The following is a 21,909-nucleotide window of genomic DNA, read 5'->3' on the forward strand; positions in this document are numbered from 1 at the left end:
TCTAGGGTATAGAGGCGCGCAGTGACTCGGGCAATGCAGTGCCGAAGGGTGCAGTGCCATAGGTTTGACTATAATATATATATATATATATATATATATATATATACTTATATTTTTCAACACTGTTTCAATGGGCTGGGCATGAGCTATAGGTTATGTAATAATGAAAATTCAAGAATGTCTACAGAATACAGTCACCGAAGTTATTCCGAAATGAAGGTTATGAAGAACGCAGTATAATAGCTATAATTTATATAAACATGAATGGTGATAGTCCTTTACAAATGTCATTTTTAATTTTACACTAAGAAATTAAGCTTAAGAACAGAAGAAATGTACGGACTTAAAAAATTAATATTTCAAATTGACATGTTTACGCATCGATTTGAGTAACGCGCTCTTTCAAAATACATATTTTTACACTTGTGAATCTGACGCCCAAAAAATTTTTTTAAACATATTTTTGAGTTTTCATGAGCTAAAACGTTTTCTCCCTTTTTTCGGATTAAGTCTCCGCTTGAAATTTTATTTCTGGATTTTCCGTTTTTAAGAAAATTGCGAAAAAAAATCGGGCGGTCGGACAGTGCGCAATATGCATTAAACATTTTTTTCCTGTTTAAAAAGAAATAATATCGATAGCGTATGATAGCTCCTTATTCCCGGATTACGAAACAATTTTCCTTTTGTCGATTTTCTATCAAGCGGAGACTTAATCTGGAAAAAGGGAGAAAACGTTTTAGCTCATGAAAACTAAAAATATGTTTAAAAAAATTTTTTGGGCGTCAGATTCACAAGTCTCATATTTTTAAGTTCATGAAAAAATTAATAAAATCGATCTATTGGTGTATTTACATAATAAAATATATAGATGTCCAAAAATACAAAATTATTTTTTGTAATCAATTGAATATAAATGCTATTTTTTGTTTATAGTTAAATTGAGAAGTCAGAATCATGCGATACATCGCTAACCAATTACAATGAAATAAACAAACCGTGTAGAAAAACCAAGCTTCGCGTAAGATATGTCTATTACCCCATGGAAAACAAAAAGGTAAACTGTCCCATGTGCTTCCATATACTTGCCAACGTAGGAAAAATTGTAGTATGCGAAAAATTTCAAATAAAAATAAAAATTTTCAAATGCAAAAACATTTTATTAACCAACAAGGTTACATGATGTTTAAAAGTTTTTTACTTTTACGTATTATATAAGTATATTTATAAGATGTAGTGTAACATGTCACTATTCTTAACCGAGAACGCAACGTCCTTTGTTTTTCTGCAAGAAGTTTTTCTGTAAAATTGAAGAAAAAAATAATTTTAATGAAGTTTCCATAGGTACTTGCAATGATTTTTATTTAAATATAGAGCGAGAAAACTTACAGCACAGTTAACAAGGGCCTTAGGATTTTTCCAGTGTTGTTTGCAGTTACTAGCGGCTTCTTTAGCACAGTGTGTAGCTGCCCATTTCACTGCTTGCCTAATGATTACTACGGCTGCGGCCAACTAAAATTTGCATAAAATATCGCCTTTAGATTTTCACAGTGAAATTCAACACTAATTATTCATCGAGTACTTGTCGAAAAACAAATTATGGCTATGATGTGCACGCATATTTTTTTTAATATCAAACGTTCAAATCGATTCGAGATATTTTGTTATCTATTTTGAGCAGCGTTACATTTTACTATTTGTGTCAGAGTGACAAGCTTACGATTATTAATATTTCATATTTTAGTACAAATAAACTTACTAATGGGTTGCGTTCTTCAACATCATCAATGTCTTCTACATCAACATCAACAGCAACATCGACATCGACATCGACATCGACCTCTGCGTTGACTGCGATGGCAACGAAGAATAGAGCACAAAGCGTCAGAAAGTAACGTGGAAATCTCATCTTTAAAATTTGAAGTTTTCTTCGTTGTGAGATGAAGATATAACTGTGAAATACGGCCCCAGACCTAACTTATTTATAGCTAGCCTTTGATCATATTAACATAATTATTGTCAGTTTTATCATAACAAAAATGGGCGGGAGAATAAAGTCCCCGAACTTTCCTTATACACTGTTTGATCAAATGTTATATTAGCGTCAGAATCGATTATAAGTAATATGTTTATGGAGTGTAAAATTTTTGTATTTCCTGCAATTTATTTTTGGAAGCAATAATAATTTTTTTCTTTGTTTATTCGTATATAGATATTTTAAATAAGAATTTAATGTTTAAAGATGTTTGGTTTTGATTGTGCAAATTTAATTTTTGCAAGTGAACATCTAAATCTTAGATTATCTGTTGTAGGGCTAATCGACATAATTTTGAATCAAATATAATTACCTATACATGAATTTTATTTTTAACAATAACAAGTTAGAAAGGAATTATGCATGATTCATTGAAAGATCTATATTATTGGTAAAAATAATCCTGCATTACTATTGTTTCGTACAAAGCGTTGCATGTTCAATTGCGTTTCATTAAAATTAACGAATAGAAATTTTCAAGATGGACGAATTTACTTTTAAATTTTATCAACTAATGTAATATGCTCTCGATTTAGAAATTTCTCTGGCACTTCAACTTATTATTTGTAAATTAAAATTTCCAACGATTGTTAAGACTGAAAAAATTTTACAAGTCCGGAACCAGAGACCAGGCCTTGTTTTTCTGAAGGATTTTGGTACATTGAATTCGAATTCAAGCTCAGAATTGCTCCATTACTTTAAGTTTTTTAGATGTCTTAACGTAAAAGCGTCAAAAACACTTTTTTTGCTAGATTCAGATACCATCGCGAATCATTGTTTTGTTGCAAATATAACTAAAGCATCTGAAAGAGCTACTTATTTCCTTAAAAATACACTATGATCTTTTTGAGATATCGTTTTTCCCAGCGGACATATCGTTCATTAACACATGACAAACTTTAATTTTCGTGGCAACCGTCTCTAGTAAGTGCGTCTACAGTACTCGGGGATTCCTCCGTTCTTGCGGTATAACACTTGTGACTGACCGTAGCAGGTCATAGTGCATTTCGGTTAACTTCTCAGCATTTTTACTATTTTCAAATTACAGCTGATTTGTTATTTGATATCGGAACAAAAATTTATTTGCTTATTGTTGATTTGTATTCGCCATTTGGAATTTTTCAACGGCAGAAAAACGACTTGATCAATCCAGTTATTCATATACTAGAATAAAATGAAATATCCATTAGTATATACAATTTTACTACTTTTATTCTCTTGGCAAATTTGCTCCTATGAGAGAAGGTTGCCGCGAAAACTGAAATATATCATATTTAAGTGAACGATATGTCCGCTAAAAAAAATATCTGAAAAAGTTGTTGGTACATTTTGAAGGGAAAAAGTAGCTCTTTCAGATGCTGTAGTCAATTTCATATAGTAACGATAGTTCATTACGATACAAGTGGAAAAGTAGATTTTTGCCTCACGTGACGTTTACGCCCGGGCAAAGCGAGAAATTCTTTCTCGAACATATGTCGTACCGTATTTTTTGATACGACGTGTGGAAAGTACGATTTTCAACGCTCGTTTTTCGCCAAGCGTACGGGAAAACATACTTTGCGCATGGAGTATCGACATAAATTATTCGCAATGTTTTTTACGCAATGGAATAGATGTAAAAATATGTTATTCATTTAACATATCAAACATTCAAACTTTTACGTTAGAATATCTAAAAACCTAGGGCGATTAGGCAATTCTAAGCTAGGATTGGTCTCTGAAAATTGTCGGTCAGTGTTATTTAAATATTATCTACCAGTGTTTTGCTTTTGATAAATCTTTAATATTTTTGAAGAAGGTTAGAAATTGAAAAAAAAAACTTTTTAAATAGGAAAAATAACATTTTATTTCTCTAATATCTAGTTAACTCATAATTGATAGTAATTTTCTATGTGCATTCGTCGTGAGTTTTACAGAGTAGAAACTTCATATTTGCTAATAAAGATTGTAGTGTTGTTGGTATATATTAGTACTCGACAAGAATATTGCACAAATATTTATAAAATTTGGTATAGTTAATTGATAATTGATCACAATTCAATAAGAAAATTGAATAAAAAGCTCTAGTCATGTATGACTCCTATAGACTATGCAAGAAATTTTCTCTTAAGAGGATAACGGAGTCGCAGTATCTCATATGGAATACACAGGAATACAATAGTTATCGATATCAACGCAAACTTCATTATTCCCTTTCAATTTTAAGCTATTTGTATATATTTCACTCAACCCTTTTCCTTAAGTAATTTAAAAAGGTTAGCTAAGTTAGATATTTTCACGTTTAAAAATAAGTAAATTTTCTCAATATGCTCCAAGATCCTCTTAAATCGATTATAGAATTATATAATTAATATATGGTAAACATTTCGGATTCCTATGTTCAACGCATTACCAATTCTGATATAACTTTGCTCGGCAATATAGAATTTATTTTTTAAATGAAAGAAATGACTACCAGAATCATTCTATCTTCACTTTTAATTCTTGCATTTGGAATCATACAGCGGACGGACATGCACCCATATTTATCAAATAGATAACACAAAAATAAAATCCTAGCGCTTTTTATCTAATCAGTTAAATTAGTTAGTGCAGCGGTCATGTAGTATCTTTGAAACGCCTATATGTGGTAACCCAATAACCGGTCATTCATACGATTCTTTCTAATTAGAGTAATCAACAATAAAAAGCAATAAACTATAACATTATACCTATAAGTGGTTGCTAACGATCAAATTCCTTAGCAAATAAGGAACATGATGTTACAACCAGCTTTAGATATAGATATATTAAACTTTGCAAAAGTATAAATCAACAAATTCACTCGCTTTTAGTATATGCGAATACTTTCATATACCTATTATGTTGTATATCGCACGATCTAGAAATTCGACTAACTAAAATTGGTCAATTTCTTTGAAAAAGATTGAGAATATTCTTACATAATAAGAGAAAATTTTGAGTAATCGGGTCTATTAAGAAATTTCACGATATTTGTAAAAATAGTTAAAAATCATCACATTAATTATACGACGAAATCACGAATATAATCAAGAACATTTAAAGTCACTAAATAAAAGCAACGAAACTGCAAGAGTTTCGTTTACTCTAATTCTCAACTACTTCGCGGCCTTTCAGCCTCAGCTATGTTATCCAATTGTTCTCTTCTGACTTCAGTTTTGTTTTCAACCATAATCGGATTGTTTTTAAATTCTGTTCTGGCATTCATCGTATTCGTCAATTTTTCATATTTCTCACTCAGAGCTGCCGCTTCTAATACGCAGCGATTAAAAATGTCACTTTTGTCTACATAAATATGATGTCCAGAGCCATTGATTATCTATAATATAAAATTAATTTTAATTCAGATAAATCAGGAGATTATAAATTTTAGAATTAGTAATTACCTGAACATTAACGTATGAAGATGGTCTTGAATTTTTTATTTTTTCACCTGAATTATCTATCCAAGATTTGCTTCCATACAAAACCGTTATAGGTATTTCGGGATCTATTTTGTCAATTCTCTTAAGCATGGGATTTTTCGCCCAAATAAAACCTTGCATCATAGCATGAAATGCACTTTCTCCTCTACAAAACACATGCAACAGTGTTATAAAACATATCGAAACTATTTATTATGCATTTCTGCAATATACTTACGATGGTGTTTGAGCATTACATTGGTGTATATATTGTGCAATGATTGTAGGATCATTATTTGATACTGGAGCAAATTTTCTCATTAAATCTGGTCTCATAGTTTCAATAAGACGTTGACCTATCATATAATTATGTTACAGAATTAAAATATTATAAGTTATTACTTTGATTTTAATAATAATACCAGAAACATTATAGATACAAACAAGGTAACTTATAGTTTTACATACCATAAGGTCCAGCAAATCTGACAGCCCATAATGGATTCAGTGGCTGAACTAAATATGCAATTGCTTTGACCCAGAGAGGTACTTGGACTTTCTTCTCTGTTTCTGGAGGCTTTTCTGTAAATCCCCATGGTTCAGCAAGAATCAGATGCTTCACTCTTTCAGGGTGTTGAATAGCATAAGAGGCAGCTAGAAAGCCACCCATAGAATGTCCAAGTAAAACAACTTTGTCCAATTGCATTTGCTTTCTCCATTCTTCCACTGATCTGATAAACTGGTTCTCTGCTTCTTCTGCGTCTTTACTAAAATTTGGTCGACTACTTCTGCCAAATCCTAAAAACATATTTTTAATTAATTTTATAATATTCGGCTTTCTTTCATCACTTCAAGCAAACATTTTACCTAACAAATCGATGGCATAAACAGGCCTGTACTTGGCAAGAGTATCGAGATTTAAAGCCCAGAGAGCTACACCAGCAGCAAAACCATGGAGCAAAACAACTGGTGTTTTAGGAGATTCCTCATTTAGTGATATCGTCCAAATTTTGTCTGCAGCTGGTCCAACAACTGGCCCGATATCCACATAAGTTCCTCTGTATACAGTTTTTAAATCTAAAAAAATTAATTTAATTGTATTTGTTTTGTATGTGTATTATAAAATTTAGATAGGAGTGAAATTCTAATGCTAACTTAACTTTTAGCTATTTAACTCTTTTAACCACAAAGTTTAAATTTCTAAGCTAACTTATCAATTAATTATGTTTGTGGCTTGTTACTATGTAATAAGCAATTGTGTCCATATAATAACTTGAACTTTGAAGGAAATAGAACACTTACATGAAAGAATTTTTTTTTCTGCATTTCTCAGCACCATTGAGGAAGAACGAGTCCAACTGGACCAAGTCCAAAACCAACTGCAACAAAAACATGAATTACTATTATGTAAACTCAATAACATTCAAAGAATTTGAAGTATCTAACTATTTTCAAACACACACTCATACCCGCGCGAGATCACATAGATACGCACATTCAGATTTCTATATACATTGAGTGAACAATTTCTATATACATTAACTGAACGATTTCTATTCTTGCCGACAGTGATACATTACACAAAATGAGACAACTGTTGCATCACTACACCCACTACTTGTATGTATAATCTTTTAATAGCAATCAGCTAACTGAATTCGAACGTATCAGCGAAACAAAACTAGCTTTATCATAAAAACTACAAGAAAGCAAATATATTGTAAATAAAATTTTCTTAAAGAATTTTATTTTTCCAATAAGCGTCCTTGGAAAATTAAATGTCATCGAGCACAGGAAATATCAACGTTATTGATCTTTATCGACGTTGTCGCAACTAATTGCAACTTTTAATTGACCGCTCGCGGAAAAAGACACTGCAAGTGTAGCAGCGTTGGCTTGACAGAATGATAGTTGTCTCAACTATATTTCGGAGATTGCTGCGTATGAATTTGTAAATAAGAGCAGACGACACGTGTACCAGCCGTTCGGTGAATAAAATCAAACACGCAATACAGACGTGGACTGTTTAGTGACTGAAAAGTACTTTCTACATCACAATGATATCACAAATAATTTATAAATAAATTAAGCGTAAATAGACAAACTAACCTGTCTGGTTTGAACTCAACGATGTCATTGCTATCAGACATGAATATCGTCGAATTTTCGTATCACGCTGTAGAATACTCTAATACTGGAAATGGCGTTGCTATGTTCATTGGTATGTATAGGAAACGACTGACACTTTGCTCGTGGGTGTGTAAACTTCCGCACCAATCACAAGTCACCGTGAATGACTATTTTATCAACACCACGCGCGGTTGTCGTTTGTTTTGATCGTGTACACGTCGTCATGCGACATGCGCGATACGCGGAGACCTTCACAAACGACGATTGCTACGTGCATGCGCGTAGTACTCTCGTATACTCATTGGTCAATTCTATTTTGTTGGATGGTATGCATGTATTAGATAATTAGCGCGGAATAGCTTGAAAAGCACCATGAATTATACTTGAAAAAATATATTTTTATGACATGTAAGAATTAAATATTTGACCAGTTGACATAAATAATAGGCAGGAAGAAATATAGCTGTATTCAAGTTAATGTTTACGATTGTCAAATATTTCTTGAATAAGAAATAAATAAAATAATAAAATTAGATTGTTGTTTTTGACATATATATTAATAATTTTGAAAAAGTAAGAGGGGTGCAAATAAAACGAGCAAGGATTCAATTTTTTTGCCTTGTTTCTTTGCAAAAATATTAAGTATTACTAAAGATATCGCAGTTGCAAAAAAACGAAAAAACTATCATAGTTTTTAATTTTTTTTTGGGACAACTGAAGGGGTTCAATTAAAATAATGAGCATTTTTAAAGGGTTCAATTAGAGATATTTCGAATGGTATTTTTTATTTTCACTGTCCATTATACTTTGCAGACTAGGGTATGGGGGGTAATCTGAAGTACTGATCCTTTAAATCTGTACTCTAATTTAGGTGAAGGATTTTTCGAAATATTGAATTTTACCATTTTTATGACAACTTTTATAAATTTATCACTTAATCTGAGTACTGATCTAAAGGAAGAAAATGAGTCCTTCAAAAATGATTTTTGTTCACTTTAATATTCAAAAAAGCGTGGTAAAGCAAATTAAAAAAAAGATTTTATGGTTCAAGAGACTTTTTGATGCCCTTACATGAGATTTTGAAACTTGAAAAATGTTCATGATGCGAACTTTATTAAAACGATTTTAATACCACAGTAAAGAAAACATAATTTCCACTGTTTAACTCCAGCTGGCCCCCTCAATGAATCTGTGACCTCTCACCCAGGCATTTCTTAAGGCACTTCTTGAATCTCATCAAGTTTCTCTTTCTAGTTTTTGAATCACGGTGTGTACGGCAACTATTTTTATCATTTATATGGATAATACAAATTATATTATACAATTTATACCATTTATCCATTTATATGGATGATCGGCAACGGGGCGGTCAGAGATAATAGAAAGGGGTTCAGAATTTTCTCCTAAGGCCCGACCAACGACGCCCATATTAGTGGAGGGGCGAAAGAGTAGGGGGTGCAGTGGCTGCAGAGAGAGACATTTCCGAATTCTCGCTCGAACGAAGTCAGTCGACAAGCGGCCTGCATGCGATATGGAGCCAGAGATTAAAGTCGTTTCGATGCAATGCGAGTGCCGAGAACTCGCTCGTTTTTATCAGGCTGTCGAGAACCAACAGCTCACTGTCATGCAGCATTTGATCGAGAAAAATCCGCAACTCCTCAATCAACGAATAGCATGCAACAGCTACTTTTGCGATTTGGGGGTGCAGGCGATCGGCTTCACTTTACTACACGTGGCTTACATGAAAAACAACATCAACGCGTACAGACTTCTGCTTAGTGTGGGCGCGGATGTCACGCTGAAGAACTATCAGGGCTCGACGGTAGTGCACCAGATCGTGGAAAGAAGTTACAACCAGGATTTATTGAGCGGACGGTTAAAAAATCCATTCCTGGAGGTAACTCTAATCGCTCAATACGACCATCGCATCCCACAAAACCCGTGCAATCTGGACGGGATAACGCACCTACATGCAGCCTGCATTGCGAACTATTGGGAGTTAGTGCTAAAATTGTTGATCCATGGCGATGCTTGTATTGTCAATCAAGCTGTCGACATGGATTCACTATACTTTCCTGGATACACGCTGTTGCATTTCGCGCTGCGGTTTAGCGAAATGTGCACTCTCAAGACTATCAAAATACTATTAAAATATGGTGCTGATATAAATATCCAAGATAAGTATGGACAGACAGCGTTGGACATTCTGATTGAGAAATATGAGCATATTATGGAGATGGTGGAGATTAAAAGAAATCATTGCCCTCAATATTTGCAGAAAGCTTTTGTTGATAGTGAGAAGATTACTAACTTCATTCTTGGCGCTTGTGAGCTTGACCATTCGCGAAAATTGAAAATTTTCAAGTTGCGCAGTTTAATAATATTGTACCTCAATTGAACGCAAAGAGCTACTAAGACTGTATAATTATCTAATTGTATAAATTCATTGTTTTCGCTACTGTATAACTGTATTAATTCTCTTAGAACGGAATTATATTTAGTAATCATTGTTGATTTACTTTTTAAATATAAAAAATATTATATTTATAAAATAATTTTGTATATTTATCAATTGAAAATATAACATTTTATCTCAATCAGAAGTATAATTTATAACTATATTATTACTCCATTATACACTTGACAAAATTAAACAACAGGCAGATAAAGCTTACAATTTTTTCACAGCATTATCACTGAAAAACAATTGTCTAAATATTTTACACTTGCTGTCATTGATCATTTTTTCAATTTCCTTGTCAGTAGGTATTATCGATTCCACCATTCTCAAATAATTATCGATAGGACAAAATTCACTGTGATCTCCAAGTGGTAAAGACATTAACTTTCCGTTTCCTGTCCAAGAAAGGATCTGGTAAAGCAATGGACTATTATGAAAATCTTTCCATTCTTTAAACTATATATTAATTTTCACTCACTTTCACATGAACGTTGTCTTCTGAATCACGCAATTTTTCAAATATCAAAGCACTCCCGAATTCAGGATATCGAAATTCTTTAATGCCGTGCACTCTTGTGAACATCGCTAGGTTGCCATCATGACCACTGTATAAATAAATTTTTCTTGGATTGAAGACTGTCCGATCGAGATTCATGTTTTGAATAAACATTTTAATTAACGGCCCTACACCTATTTTTCTCATCTCTAGTGTTGATACATAACCATCGTACACCTGTGCCATGGATTCTATGAACGTTTCTTTGACATCAGCGGTGTACCAATCTGGCAAAGGTAAGTTCATGCATTCCTGAAATAATTTCAATAAATCGCATAGACGAAGTCAAGCAACGGTTCAAACTACTATCAACATATTATTATCATGATTGTATGTCTTATAAATAGAAAATGCAACCAAATGTTGACGAGTAAACTTACATTTGCAATCAAAACACCGTAAACGAAAGCGATGTTGTAAAAATTATTACTAAAATTGATCCCGGTTTTCTCGCTTAAAAAATCAGAATTCTTTGTGATTCGCTTCTTCGTATCTTTTGACAGATACGAATTACGAATGAAGTTTCTGAATCTGGGAAGCAGCAATATAAGATTACTAATTTACTTTGTTTCATGCAAATCAAAAAATTTTGATAAAACTTTAGTCCGGTGAACTCACTTTTTATTATCGTAAGATCTGAGAAGAACATCGAACTGTCTTGGTGTATAGACATAAGGCACTGGCGACCACATCAAATGTGGGTTCCAAACTTCTTGATCAATGGGGGGATAAAGCCCAGCAAGAACCAATTGCAAAGACATTTTAGTACGATCCGTATCACTCGAATAGGCATAGACGTGGTCAGATTTATAATTTGCACCTAAAAATTCGCTATAACGTTCTCGCAAAAATTTACCCAATTCGTACATTTGTTTTTTTCCTGTCTATAATACGAAAATGGTCGTTTTATTTCGTTGTACTTGATCTAAATTTTAATAATATCTCACATTAGTCAAGGTCCCGAGACCGAGAGGTTCATACGAAGATTCGTCGATGTAACTAAAAATCTTTAGCTCTTCTTTAATTGGAGTCCTCGCTCCGTGTCTGAAAAGCTGCATCAACAAATCCATAAAAATGAGAATAAAAATAAAAATAGTTTATTTATTTCTTACCACCTGTACGAGTTCTAATTTCATCTTACTGCAGCTATGAATGATCTGAAGTGTATTTGAAACGACCTTGAACATCAATTAAGATTGTTCACATGAAAAATGTTATCATTACGATTGTTATTGAAGGCTTTTAATACATCATATATATCCAATTATATACAAACAATTTTATTGTCTAAAGTGCAGATGTTTTTTTTCTCCCCCTTGCTACCGGCCGGTATTTATTATGTCAACTGATCTTGCGTAGGTAAATGGCGCGAAAGATTGGATACGTAATGCCATCTTGTGAGCGATACAGAAAGTCGAGTGAGATCCGTAGAGACGGAGATGATAAATATATATACTCACCGTATTTCTGCCGATGAGAAAACGGACCGAAAATATATGTGTAGGTGCTTGATTAAGCTTACTGTAGTCGAAATAATGAATAAGAACAATTGATGCATTTGATGGCATGTGCAGTACAGAAAAGAACTAATTCTTATTCTCCAACATCAGCGTTTCCAATTTAAGCATAAACAAACGTATTAAAGGAATATTTTTAATTTTTTATTGTGAAGTATTAACAATTATTTTTATTACCCAAATCAATCATTGTATTTATAAAAAACTTTATTCTTATAAAAAATATATCCCAAATTATTAGATTTAAATATATTTTTACATTTTATATTTTAGTCACACTTATGATTTTTATCGTTTGTATCCCATTTTATAAACGAATAAAAATCTTCACAACGAAAACTATAACGAAGAACTTTACCTTATACGTATTCTATTCTCGTATATCAATAAATTTACGCATGCGCTAATATGCCAGTTGGTAGTGTTGTCTTTGCACATACAAGCCTCTCACGCACTCTGCAATCTTTTCGAGCATCTCATTCGGTTGGTCCAGTGCTTCAGATGCAAAGTTGTGGAAACAAAAGAAAATCTGTTGAATAATCTATTGATTACAAAATAAATTCAATATCTAGGTAATCAACATTCTTAATTATAAAGCTGATAAAAATGCAATTTTTCGTCTAAACATTTATCTTGCAATGTCAAGAATTTCAGGAACCGTATGATATACATAGCACAATTGTTCCCAGCGTGCGGACCAGAGCATCATATCGATCAGTAGACGCATGCGCGCTTTACTTTTAGAAAGCCTGGGAAACGCAAGCAGCAATCGCAAGTCCCGGGAAACAAGCAGTACTGCACTTTGGACGGTCGAAGCAGCAGGTTCTGTGGAGTTCGGCGGGTCAACTGCTGCTCCACTGCGTACTGCGTAGATTCAAAACAAAGCTCGTAACAGTCGGCACTCACATTTCAGTTGTTCATCATGGTTGCAGTCGTGAGAAAGAGTAAGTTTACAAGATTTTTATCATGTTGCGTTATATATTCGTGAACTTTTGCGATAATATTGATCGAATATAAAATGCCTAGGATCCGAATCACGCAGCACTATGGCTATGCGATGACTTTCACTTGGTGTGAATTAATTTTTTTTGCGGATACACATAAGGTTTAGGCGCATGAAATACAGCTTGATAATATAGCCATTCCATGTGGCGAATGACAAGAATTATTTCGCCCAAAATTCCAAATAATTTGCGAAAACTATTGTGTATCGATGCATTGGTCTGATCAACTTATTTTTATTTTTGACAAATCTTGAACGATAGATTTTTCGGATTAATTGTTCTGCATGCATTCATGGTTTGCTTAGATATACTTTTGGTAGCAGGCATTAAGAAAGCCCTACTATACGTATATCTATAGCATGGACAGCATAGCAAAACGAGAAAGCGGTCCCCCCATCCTCAAGTTAGCCTAAACTGTAGCTATTGCATAACTTACTACCAGACTTCCAGAAGATCTAAGCAAATTATTCGATTTTCCAAAATTATTATTGCAAGGCCAAATGAAAATCTATTGACATATTTAAATACTACAGTATTTTTAAATTATCGTTGAAGGACTAATTTTTCAAAGTTTCCTGACACCGGTGTTATATTTAACATAAACTTTAGCCTCGGAATACGTAACTTCATTGAAAAGAGTACTTTTGATTTTTTCAAAATGTTGACCAACACGTCGATTCAAAAAATGTTTATTCATCCTCTCATCCGATAATTTTCACAAATAAAAAAAATAATTTTTCTAACAAATCTCTTCATTTTTGACGTACAAGATGTTGCTAAACCGATTCAGAAGGACATAATGAAGGATCGCACGGAAACCGATAAATATTGGTTTTATTTATTCGTCATCATCCTGTTTGTTTGGCTTGGAGCGTGTACCTACCGTAAGATAGATATTCTTATTAAAAACCGTCTTAGCTACAAATAGTAATCAAGATGTAATAAAATTGTTCCTTTTTATTCTACTTGTCCTAGTATGCTGCAATAAAAACAAGTTTGAACCCTACCTGGGTCACAACTGTCTATACGATCAGAATGGAACTGATAAGGGCGATTTCATTACTAATAGTCTCTTCAATATTGTAAGGCTTGAAGAACATACCAGAGAAAGGTATTGGATATTGTACATTGAAGGAAACGAACTATTCTTACCGTGTATTAAATTTTTTCCAGCGGCCCTATCGTCCTGTATCTAAATATAATTTTCTACGTTTGCCTCTTGCTCTTTGCAATATTTGCAATGTTCCTACGAGTTTATCATAAATATTGCGGCCATTGCTTAATTATTTGCACCGGCATACAGATAGTATCGATTAGTTACCGCGGTGGGATGTTCTTTAATCACGGCGCATCGTCGGTTATACCATGGAAAGATGAGTTTCTCTATTGGGATATACCCGATATAGTTTCTTTTCTTATCTGCATAATACTGCTAATCGTCGTTGCGACGCGCAAGGGAATACAAGTCACGGCTCGTCATCTGACCAACGCAATTCGGTAAAAGAAACTGTACAATAATTGTTATATTACACTTGATAAGCCGAATTTCATCGATGAATTTCTTTTAGATTCTATTACTACCACATGAATACACTGATCTTCGGACTTGTGATTCTCATCGTGATGGGATGCTTGATAATCTACACATTTGAAACGATCAAAGGTGTTGGCACTAAAAATATCTGTTTAGCATTGCCGATGACAGTCCTTCTTGGTAGCAGTTATTTGTTGCTGCTTCACTATTACTTCGGTGTCGCGGTGATTTCACTAACAACTGCTAACAATTATTGGAAGCAGGAAGAACGAAAAATATCCGCCAAGGATATTGCACGTGCAATTGTCGTGGTTTACAAGTAATTACATTGACATCCTTGGAGCTTATCCTATCGTAAGCTCACATTCAAAATGCAAAATTTATTTTATAGATACCACTTTGGGACTATCTGTTTTAATGCAACTGGAATATTACCCCTAATTGTCGCAACAGCTACATTAATACAATCGATCGTTCAAACCGTTCGTACCAAATCCGGCTTCGCCAAGAAGTACATTATGATGACTTTCTTCTTTTTTGTCGGAGAGTATTCTACTATGATAACGGCTATAAATGGCAAAAATTTCAACGATGCTACAGCGAGATTTCTTCATTTGCCTATTGAAGCACGACGAGTGGCTAAGAACTTAAGAGTGAGATTGGATTCATTGCTTAAAAATTTTTGTTTATTATTTCTTGTAATACCGATTGTATGACGTATGTTTCTTAATTGATTTCAGGAATGTCAAATGATCTGGATGATAGTAGGTTTGATTATGATTTCGGTGAACAATTTAATGCTCATAATTAAATGGATGTACTATGAAGATGATCCATACTTTACACAAGTAGCTATATTTTCATATGCCAGTATCATTTATCTATACATGCCAGTAGCGTTGGTCGTCGACGTTATCATGGATACAATTTTATTGTGCGAGGTAGAGAAAAATGAGGCACCCAATAATGCATCCAAAGATGTATTAGTTCAATTACCAACTGAAGTATCTATTGCTAAGTAAGCAATCGATATCAAGAAAAGCCCCACCAACATTATTTATTTTCAATAACTACTTCATCAAATCGTAAAAGCAAAACTTGACATACGTATTTAAAAAGTGATATCAAGTAAAGGTCTATATCTTGAGTAAGATTGATAACTATTTAGCGATAATTTTTATGTAGATCTTGGTTAACAATTGATAGTAAAAAGCCTATACCATTTTGCAAATGAATTGAATAGATAACGAAAACATGGATAAAGATTTGACGTTCTATATTAGATGATAAAATAGGTCATATTAGTATGGCAAATACATTCACATTTTTAATGATTAAAAATTGGTTAGGATATATATATTTTGATAAAACTACTATTTTGCAGACTTTCATGATTTACAGTATACGATGGACCTGATACGATTGCTTCGTCAAGACTCGTACAAAAATATGTCGATTTATGAGTGTGATGTATTGATGTGTTTAATGATGTATTTAGCGTATAAGTCAAACAAGACATATAATAGACAAGTCAATAGAGGTATTCATGTTGGTAAAGTGACAAGCTTCAGCAATGAACTCGTAAATATACCAGAAAAATAATATCTGTCAACTAATAACTGTCGCAGAATTTGCGTTTTTTATTAACTTATACGGCGAGCTTGTATCTAGAGATAGATCGCAAAAGTATACATTGACAAAACGTTTGACATTGTTAGCAGCGTAAGGGATTGATTGATAACAGTGAAGTACAAATGGAAGAGTACAATGCGTTACATAATTACCGAAAAATGTCCATGGATATTTTTTATGGAATGTACGTATGTGATACATGTTACTATATATATTGTTCGTCGAAAAAAACTTACTCATCATCAAAAGTGACGGTGCTTGTATTTTAATTTTTTATAAAATTCAGAAAATACTTAAATCAAATTTTTAACATGCATTTTTTACGTGTGGAAACTTTCAGCGGTACAATCACGTATTTGAAAATACTGATAAAAATATTTATGATTATTCGTCGTCTGATTTCGGTACACTTTTTAACTTTAACGCAGGGGTAGTTAACAAATAATTAGCATAACATTTATTGCACATGTAAATTTGACACTTCAATTATCGTTGTTGGTTGAAAACTACCTTCAATAACAAGTTTTAATTTTTAAGCCGCTCACTTAGAACGAACACTCCGACGAAAATTGTAATCATATAGACTGATTATTTTAAAAGCACCAAGTATTACACAACACTGAGGCCAGTATGTAATGATGTCTTAAAAAACTAAAACCTATAATAAAACCATTGAGAACCATTGAGTGTTCTCAAGTGAAGTTTATGAGAAGAAAATTTCGAATTATTACAATTTTACTGTGATAATGATCAAACTGTTCAAGAGTGCAACTTGCACGATATAAATGTTGTATTGGTGACTGTTAAATGTTAATGACATATATATTCAACGTCGACACTTTTATTAAACGTCTTTGAGTAGTTATTTATTAGAACAAAAATACTTAAATGAGTTTTCATATTGAACGATATGAGAAGAATATATGGATTAACGAAGTCTAGATTAAGCTGGTAAAAAGTGATATGAGCAAACCACTTTGATCTCATTGAACGCACTCATTTATGTATTTACTTTGAATTGATAATTTCCTAATGTAGTATTATTTAAATAATATGCTATAGGCAGGTATGCACTTGACTATACTCTGATTCGTTAATTATATTCAATGAACAAAACTCGCTATTTATTCGTATTCGTTTAGTTTGTTCAATGAGCAAAGCTCGAATACTCATTATTCATGTGTACCTCCAGAAGAAAGTATTATTTATCACACTCAAACAATAAGCGTTGAATACACAAACAATTTTATTATCTAACATGAAAATAAACTAATTTTTTGCGCATAAATAAAAAATAAAAAATTATATTTTTAATAAATAGATGGAAATATTGATTGTTAGTTGTTTTATTTTTTATTTCAACATAGTCCCTATACGCACTGTTTAATAGATTGTAAAAGTTGCAAAATTAAAATGACATAGCATGCGTAAATTAATGGATTACGCAAGCCAGTATTAATCGCACGGCACTTAATTAATTGCCACTGATTCTTATTTTTTATAATTATTTTTTTGTCTGAAAATTATTAATATATACATGGACACTTGCATTCTTTAAGTTACAATTCGAATTATACTAACATTATGGTACTGCCTAAAATCAACAATGTGTTCGATAAATTAGCCTTCCAGCTCAGAGCGATGAAGCGGATATATATGAATGTATATACGTAAAGGTCTCTACCATCTAATCGGAAAGTAGAACTGCACCAATACAGCATTGTAAAATTTTTATTGTAATTGAATGAGGGAATGAGTTTTCACAGTGATTATTATAAAATAATATTTAATGAAGAACAGTTCAAGACACCTTATAGAAATCGAGGTTTCTGTAAAAGGTTCATTGCACAGATTAGTTCTCAATATGCTTAAACAAATAATGATATTAGGAAGATACGAATATTTTTTATCTTCTATCAATTCATTAAAAAAGATAATAGAAATACACTATTATCTAAGATACATTATATTTTTGATTCTTTTGTTCGAAGAGTCGATGCTTACGGAAGAAATTTTAGCAATAGTGACAGCGATTAGGCCTGAAAGAAAATTTTTATACTAATGGACAAACGACTTTTCCCTTGATTCGTTTGACTTCAACATTCAATACCTTTCAATACTTTAACATCTTTCAAGTTATCTTCATTTCATTATACATATACACGTTCGTACAATCTCATAAATTTTTATCTGGCAATGTAAACTGCGTCCTCAGTTTACCCAACGTAATTAATATTTTCGGAATGACAGTTCATATATGCGGCTTCTCGGCGTACACTTCGCTTTTCGTGGTTTTGAAAGAGTTGAGTGCAAATACATACAAATAAGGAAGATCGGCAGTATTATGGAACAAATTGGTATCGAAATGCTTGAAAACGAAGTTCGTAAGTTGCTACGCTAATCATATTTGTTGATTCGTTTTACTGTTGTTTTCTGTAGAAGTATCTAGAGACGAAATCGCTTTCGCGAATTTGAATAATCGTTACATTGATACGTAGCATCGTCCATGGTCGTTGACTTTTTGGCCGTCCGTGCAGTCGCACGTAGCCTTGGATCCGGAGAAGCAGAATTGTTCGCAACCGCCGTTATTATCGGCGCAGGGATTATCCGAGCCAGTAAACTGTATTTCTTCGCTGGCGATTCTCACGCCAGTGATTTTCTTGGCGGGATCTTCAACTCGCGGAGCAATCACGAATGGATCCTCTCCGGTTTCCTTATCGAAGCGACATATCCTCGAGAAGCTACTGAGGTATAGCCAGCGCTGGTGCACGGCGACAGTTCTGGCATGCGCGAAATTAGGATGCTCGGGAAACTGCATTCCCGTAGATTGGATTTTAACGTACACTATCCATATTATTTCGCCGGATTCTTGAATCGCGTATACGCGATCGGACTCGTAATCGATGGCGAAAAATCGGTGATCCTGCATGCCCTCCGCGTAGAAATGGTAACTTCGCGTGAAATCGGTGCCATTCAGTTTGCTGCGGAAAACGTGAGTGTCGCGTTCGTCCTCGTGGGTGACGGCCACAAACAAATAACCCCTTCCAGGGTGCAAGGCCAGGGCGTACGAACGAGCCTTAAAGTCGTCTTGGTCAAAGATCTTTATGCTCTTGCGGCGAATCTCTCCCAGACGCGTGTTGAAGACCACCAGAGAATGTTCGAGAGTGGCGTCAACGTGACGCTGCCCGTAGTACATATTGCCGGTGAACCAATCGTAAGCAATGTCGTCGATTATTAGATCCGACGAGTTAACACTCAAGATGACCTCCTGACCGGCGTACGACTTGAGCTTCATCCTGTGGATGTGGTGGTCGTCGCTAAAGTAAAAGTAATCGTTTTTCAAGTCGTACTCGAAATCAATTTCCGTTTTCACGGCCAGCCTATTGACCGAGTACGGAGTCGGCCAAAACAGCTCTCGGCTGCCGTCCAGAAGGCAGGTCCTCACCACAGCGTCGTACGGATAGATCACGAAGTCGCGCACCCTGTCGCACGTGCGTCCATTTGCATTCAACTGCCAGCCCATGCGGCAAGCGCAGCTGCTTCTATTTCTGCCGCCAACCAAGCATAACTGTTCGCAGCCGCCATTGCTCAGTTCGCAAGGGCTGGGCGCTGTCCTGTTGACGGCCAAATAGCTTCTAATGGACGTGACGTTGCTAGCGCTGCCTATTTTCCGAGCTACGCGTTTCTCACAGATCACATCAGTGTTCATGTTGCAGGACAAGAGTAAGGCCACATCGTCTCGCTCGTTTCTTTCGATCCAATATAAATTGTTGTCGGAAACGGTCAGTGTTGTTATTTTTGTTGTGGTCGCGACGACGGTACGTCGATTTTTACCTTCGTAGTCCGACGACTCGATACTGAAAAAGTCGTTGATCCAATAAAGGCGTTTTTTGGTTGAGTCTATCGATAGAGCTGTGGTACCGTTTTTACTGACGATTTCAACTGGCTTAGACCCATCCATGTTTGCGCGTACAATCTACGACAATACGGTTTGTTATTTCCCAAATTGACAGATGAAGCGAAAAAGAAATGGATCGATTAACGTGGATTGAAAACGCATGAAAATCATTGATATTTCTTAATATCCAATTAATTAATCAACGTATCCATCACGAAAGCTATGCCAATTACCGCATATGTAATATTCTTAATGCCAAAAACTATTAGCGCTGACGTAAAATTAATAGAAATGCTATTTGTCAAAATTAGATGCTCCTTGTGTAAAAGATATCATTTATAAATTTGAGTACAGAGCTCGTTCGTCAATGTACGATAATAATTAATGAAATTTATTCAATAAATTTGCTCGTTTATCAGCAACCGTAACAATGCGAATCAACGAATATGAATGAAAATTTATCGATGCAAAATTTAACTCACGGAATATGAGTGCTGCAATACGAACACAAGTCCTTCGTTGGAGTCGAGTACAACATCACGAGGTCTAATCAGGTCGGCCAAGAGTATGAGAAAATGCCCGCTATGCACATTCATCGCTATCAGAAGGCCAGCATTGTCATCTGTCGCATAAAAATTGGCCGATGAGTCATCGAAAACTACTGCATTTGGTTTGAATCTCCTCTCTTGCAACAAAACTTTCTTCCGACTTTCAGTCGTTTGAGCTACTATGCGAGAACCGTCAAACAAGTTCTCAACCCAGTATCTATCGATACTTCCATCTATTTCGAAAGATAAGAATGTTGAATTCATCGGTGCTTCTTGCTGTGACGTCAGATGATCAGTTTCAAGGTCGTATCGCACAAGTCTCGTACTATTGACGATGAAATAGAGTTTGGGAAGAGTGATTAACCTTGCATCTGAATCTATTCATATCAATTCAAAAATTAGTACGTAGTATAACGTTTGAACTTGGAAAAATCATTTTAATGTCGTACGCAGGTTTTAAAAAATTGCGCATAGTTGTAAAGGCAAAAGTAGGATATCTCATAAATAAATCAAAGACAAACTTACCTGTACTTCGACTGCTAAATACAGCTATAATGGTGATTAGCAGAATTGTCACGAGAAAACTGATTGCAACGTACCACAAGTATTTAGGATGATATCTCGACGGGATATAATTAATAACTTTAAATTTAACATTTCGAGTCTCGCTGTCACCACAAAAATTGACTCCATCGTCTAAATGTTAAAAGAAATTGTAAATTATTCAAGTTGATACCATGACATCTCGTAGTTCAGTACTTGCCATCTTGGGTAAGACCACAATTATTTTTCCAAATTATGCTTTGGCTCATCGTTGAGTGCGTCAATATTGACTGAAGCAGCCCCGCCAGCAGCATCTATCATCTAGTGTTGTTTTGATAAAGAGTTTCGCGAGACACACTCAGCTTATTTTATCTTTCATAAATATGCTTATCTGTGATGAGTAATAGTACGAAATTTCGACTAGAATTGGAATGAGAATTGAATAGTATAAATATTAAATACAATAAAATTTAATCATTTGACTCATCCTACTGAGTTACAACTACGAACAGTCTCTTGCAGGATGCGAAGCCAGTGTATACGAGCAAGTTTTGATAGCGTCCTTATCAAAGATATTACATGCGAAAAAGCTGGCACTCTTTTTGCTGCGAGGCGCAAAGATTTTATTT

At 34.2% G+C, this 21,909-nt stretch overlaps 5 protein-coding genes across 15 annotated transcripts; 1 reads left to right on the top strand and 4 right to left on the bottom strand.

The window, feature by feature from the left end:
- Nucleotides 1–1,187: 1,187 nt before the first annotated feature.
- Nucleotides 1,188–2,331, bottom strand: LOC131666417 (uncharacterized). Its single transcript, XM_058939076.1, has 3 exons — nucleotides 1,757–2,331; nucleotides 1,387–1,509; nucleotides 1,188–1,297 (listed from the first exon to the last, which is right to left on the bottom strand). The coding sequence occupies exons 1-3, from the start codon at nucleotides 1,904–1,906 to the stop codon at nucleotides 1,253–1,255; spliced, it is 318 nt and encodes a 105-aa protein (XP_058795059.1). The 5' UTR covers nucleotides 1,907–2,331; the 3' UTR covers nucleotides 1,188–1,252.
- Nucleotides 2,332–4,231: 1,900 nt separating this feature from the next.
- Nucleotides 4,232–7,806, bottom strand: LOC131666319 ((Lyso)-N-acylphosphatidylethanolamine lipase). Of its 2 annotated transcripts, none has more exons than XM_058938887.1 (7): nucleotides 7,567–7,806; nucleotides 6,760–6,836; nucleotides 6,325–6,534; nucleotides 5,926–6,255; nucleotides 5,696–5,813; nucleotides 5,440–5,623; nucleotides 4,232–5,372 (listed from the first exon to the last, which is right to left on the bottom strand). In XM_058938887.1, exons 1-7 carry the CDS (start codon nucleotides 7,605–7,607, stop codon nucleotides 5,148–5,150), a joined length of 1,185 nt encoding a protein of 394 aa, XP_058794870.1. In that variant the 5' UTR covers nucleotides 7,608–7,806; the 3' UTR covers nucleotides 4,232–5,147. The 2 variants fall into 2 exon arrangements, with proteins under 2 accessions (XP_058794870.1, XP_058794871.1); XM_058938888.1 differs by lacking the exon at nucleotides 7,567–7,806 and adding an exon at nucleotides 6,953–7,288.
- A 2,376-nt stretch (nucleotides 7,807–10,182) lies between these two features.
- On the bottom strand, nucleotides 10,183–12,614 carry LOC131666336 (venom acid phosphatase Acph-1-like). Of its 8 annotated transcripts, none has more exons than XM_058938935.1 (8): nucleotides 12,065–12,081; nucleotides 11,881–11,998; nucleotides 11,720–11,782; nucleotides 11,552–11,656; nucleotides 11,223–11,488; nucleotides 10,985–11,135; nucleotides 10,527–10,856; nucleotides 10,183–10,459 (listed from the first exon to the last, which is right to left on the bottom strand). In XM_058938935.1, the coding sequence occupies exons 3-8, from the start codon at nucleotides 11,738–11,740 to the stop codon at nucleotides 10,259–10,261; spliced, it is 1,074 nt and encodes a 357-aa protein (XP_058794918.1). In that variant the 5' UTR covers nucleotides 11,741–11,782; nucleotides 11,881–11,998; nucleotides 12,065–12,081; the 3' UTR covers nucleotides 10,183–10,258. The 8 variants fall into 8 exon arrangements, with proteins under 8 accessions (XP_058794918.1, XP_058794917.1, XP_058794919.1 ...); XM_058938934.1 differs by having other exon boundaries at nucleotides 11,717–11,782; XM_058938936.1 differs by lacking the exons at nucleotides 11,881–11,998; nucleotides 12,065–12,081 and adding an exon at nucleotides 12,480–12,614.
- LOC131666335 (uncharacterized) lies at nucleotides 12,557–17,568 on the top strand. 2 transcript variants are annotated; one of them, XM_058938928.1, is made up of 8 exons: nucleotides 12,557–12,693; nucleotides 12,768–13,065; nucleotides 13,896–14,009; nucleotides 14,101–14,236; nucleotides 14,299–14,622; nucleotides 14,694–14,978; nucleotides 15,051–15,312; nucleotides 15,400–17,568. In XM_058938928.1, exons 2-8 carry the CDS (start codon nucleotides 13,044–13,046, stop codon nucleotides 15,679–15,681), a joined length of 1,425 nt encoding a protein of 474 aa, XP_058794911.1. In that variant the 5' UTR covers nucleotides 12,557–12,693; nucleotides 12,768–13,043; the 3' UTR covers nucleotides 15,682–17,568. The 2 variants fall into 2 exon arrangements, with proteins under 2 accessions (XP_058794911.1, XP_058794912.1); XM_058938929.1 differs by having other exon boundaries at nucleotides 12,558–12,693; nucleotides 12,776–13,065.
- A 209-nt stretch (nucleotides 17,569–17,777) lies between these two features.
- LOC131666334 (low-density lipoprotein receptor-related protein 6-like) lies at nucleotides 17,778–21,605 on the bottom strand. 2 transcript variants are annotated; one of them, XM_058938927.1, is made up of 4 exons: nucleotides 21,501–21,605; nucleotides 21,263–21,433; nucleotides 20,672–20,970; nucleotides 17,778–20,267 (listed from the first exon to the last, which is right to left on the bottom strand). In XM_058938927.1, the coding sequence occupies exons 1-4, from the start codon at nucleotides 21,592–21,594 to the stop codon at nucleotides 18,774–18,776; spliced, it is 2,058 nt and encodes a 685-aa protein (XP_058794910.1). In that variant the 5' UTR covers nucleotides 21,595–21,605; the 3' UTR covers nucleotides 17,778–18,773. The 2 variants fall into 2 exon arrangements, with proteins under 2 accessions (XP_058794910.1, XP_058794908.1); XM_058938925.1 differs by having other exon boundaries at nucleotides 20,672–21,114.
- Between the last annotated feature and the right edge of the window lie 304 nt (nucleotides 21,606–21,909).

This window comes from Phymastichus coffea, unplaced genomic scaffold (genome assembly GCF_024137745.1).
Source record: "Phymastichus coffea isolate CEN01 unplaced genomic scaffold, Cenicafe_Pcof_1.1 PCOF00058, whole genome shotgun sequence".
In the NCBI taxonomy this organism is placed as follows: domain Eukaryota; kingdom Metazoa; phylum Arthropoda; class Insecta; order Hymenoptera; family Eulophidae; genus Phymastichus; species Phymastichus coffea.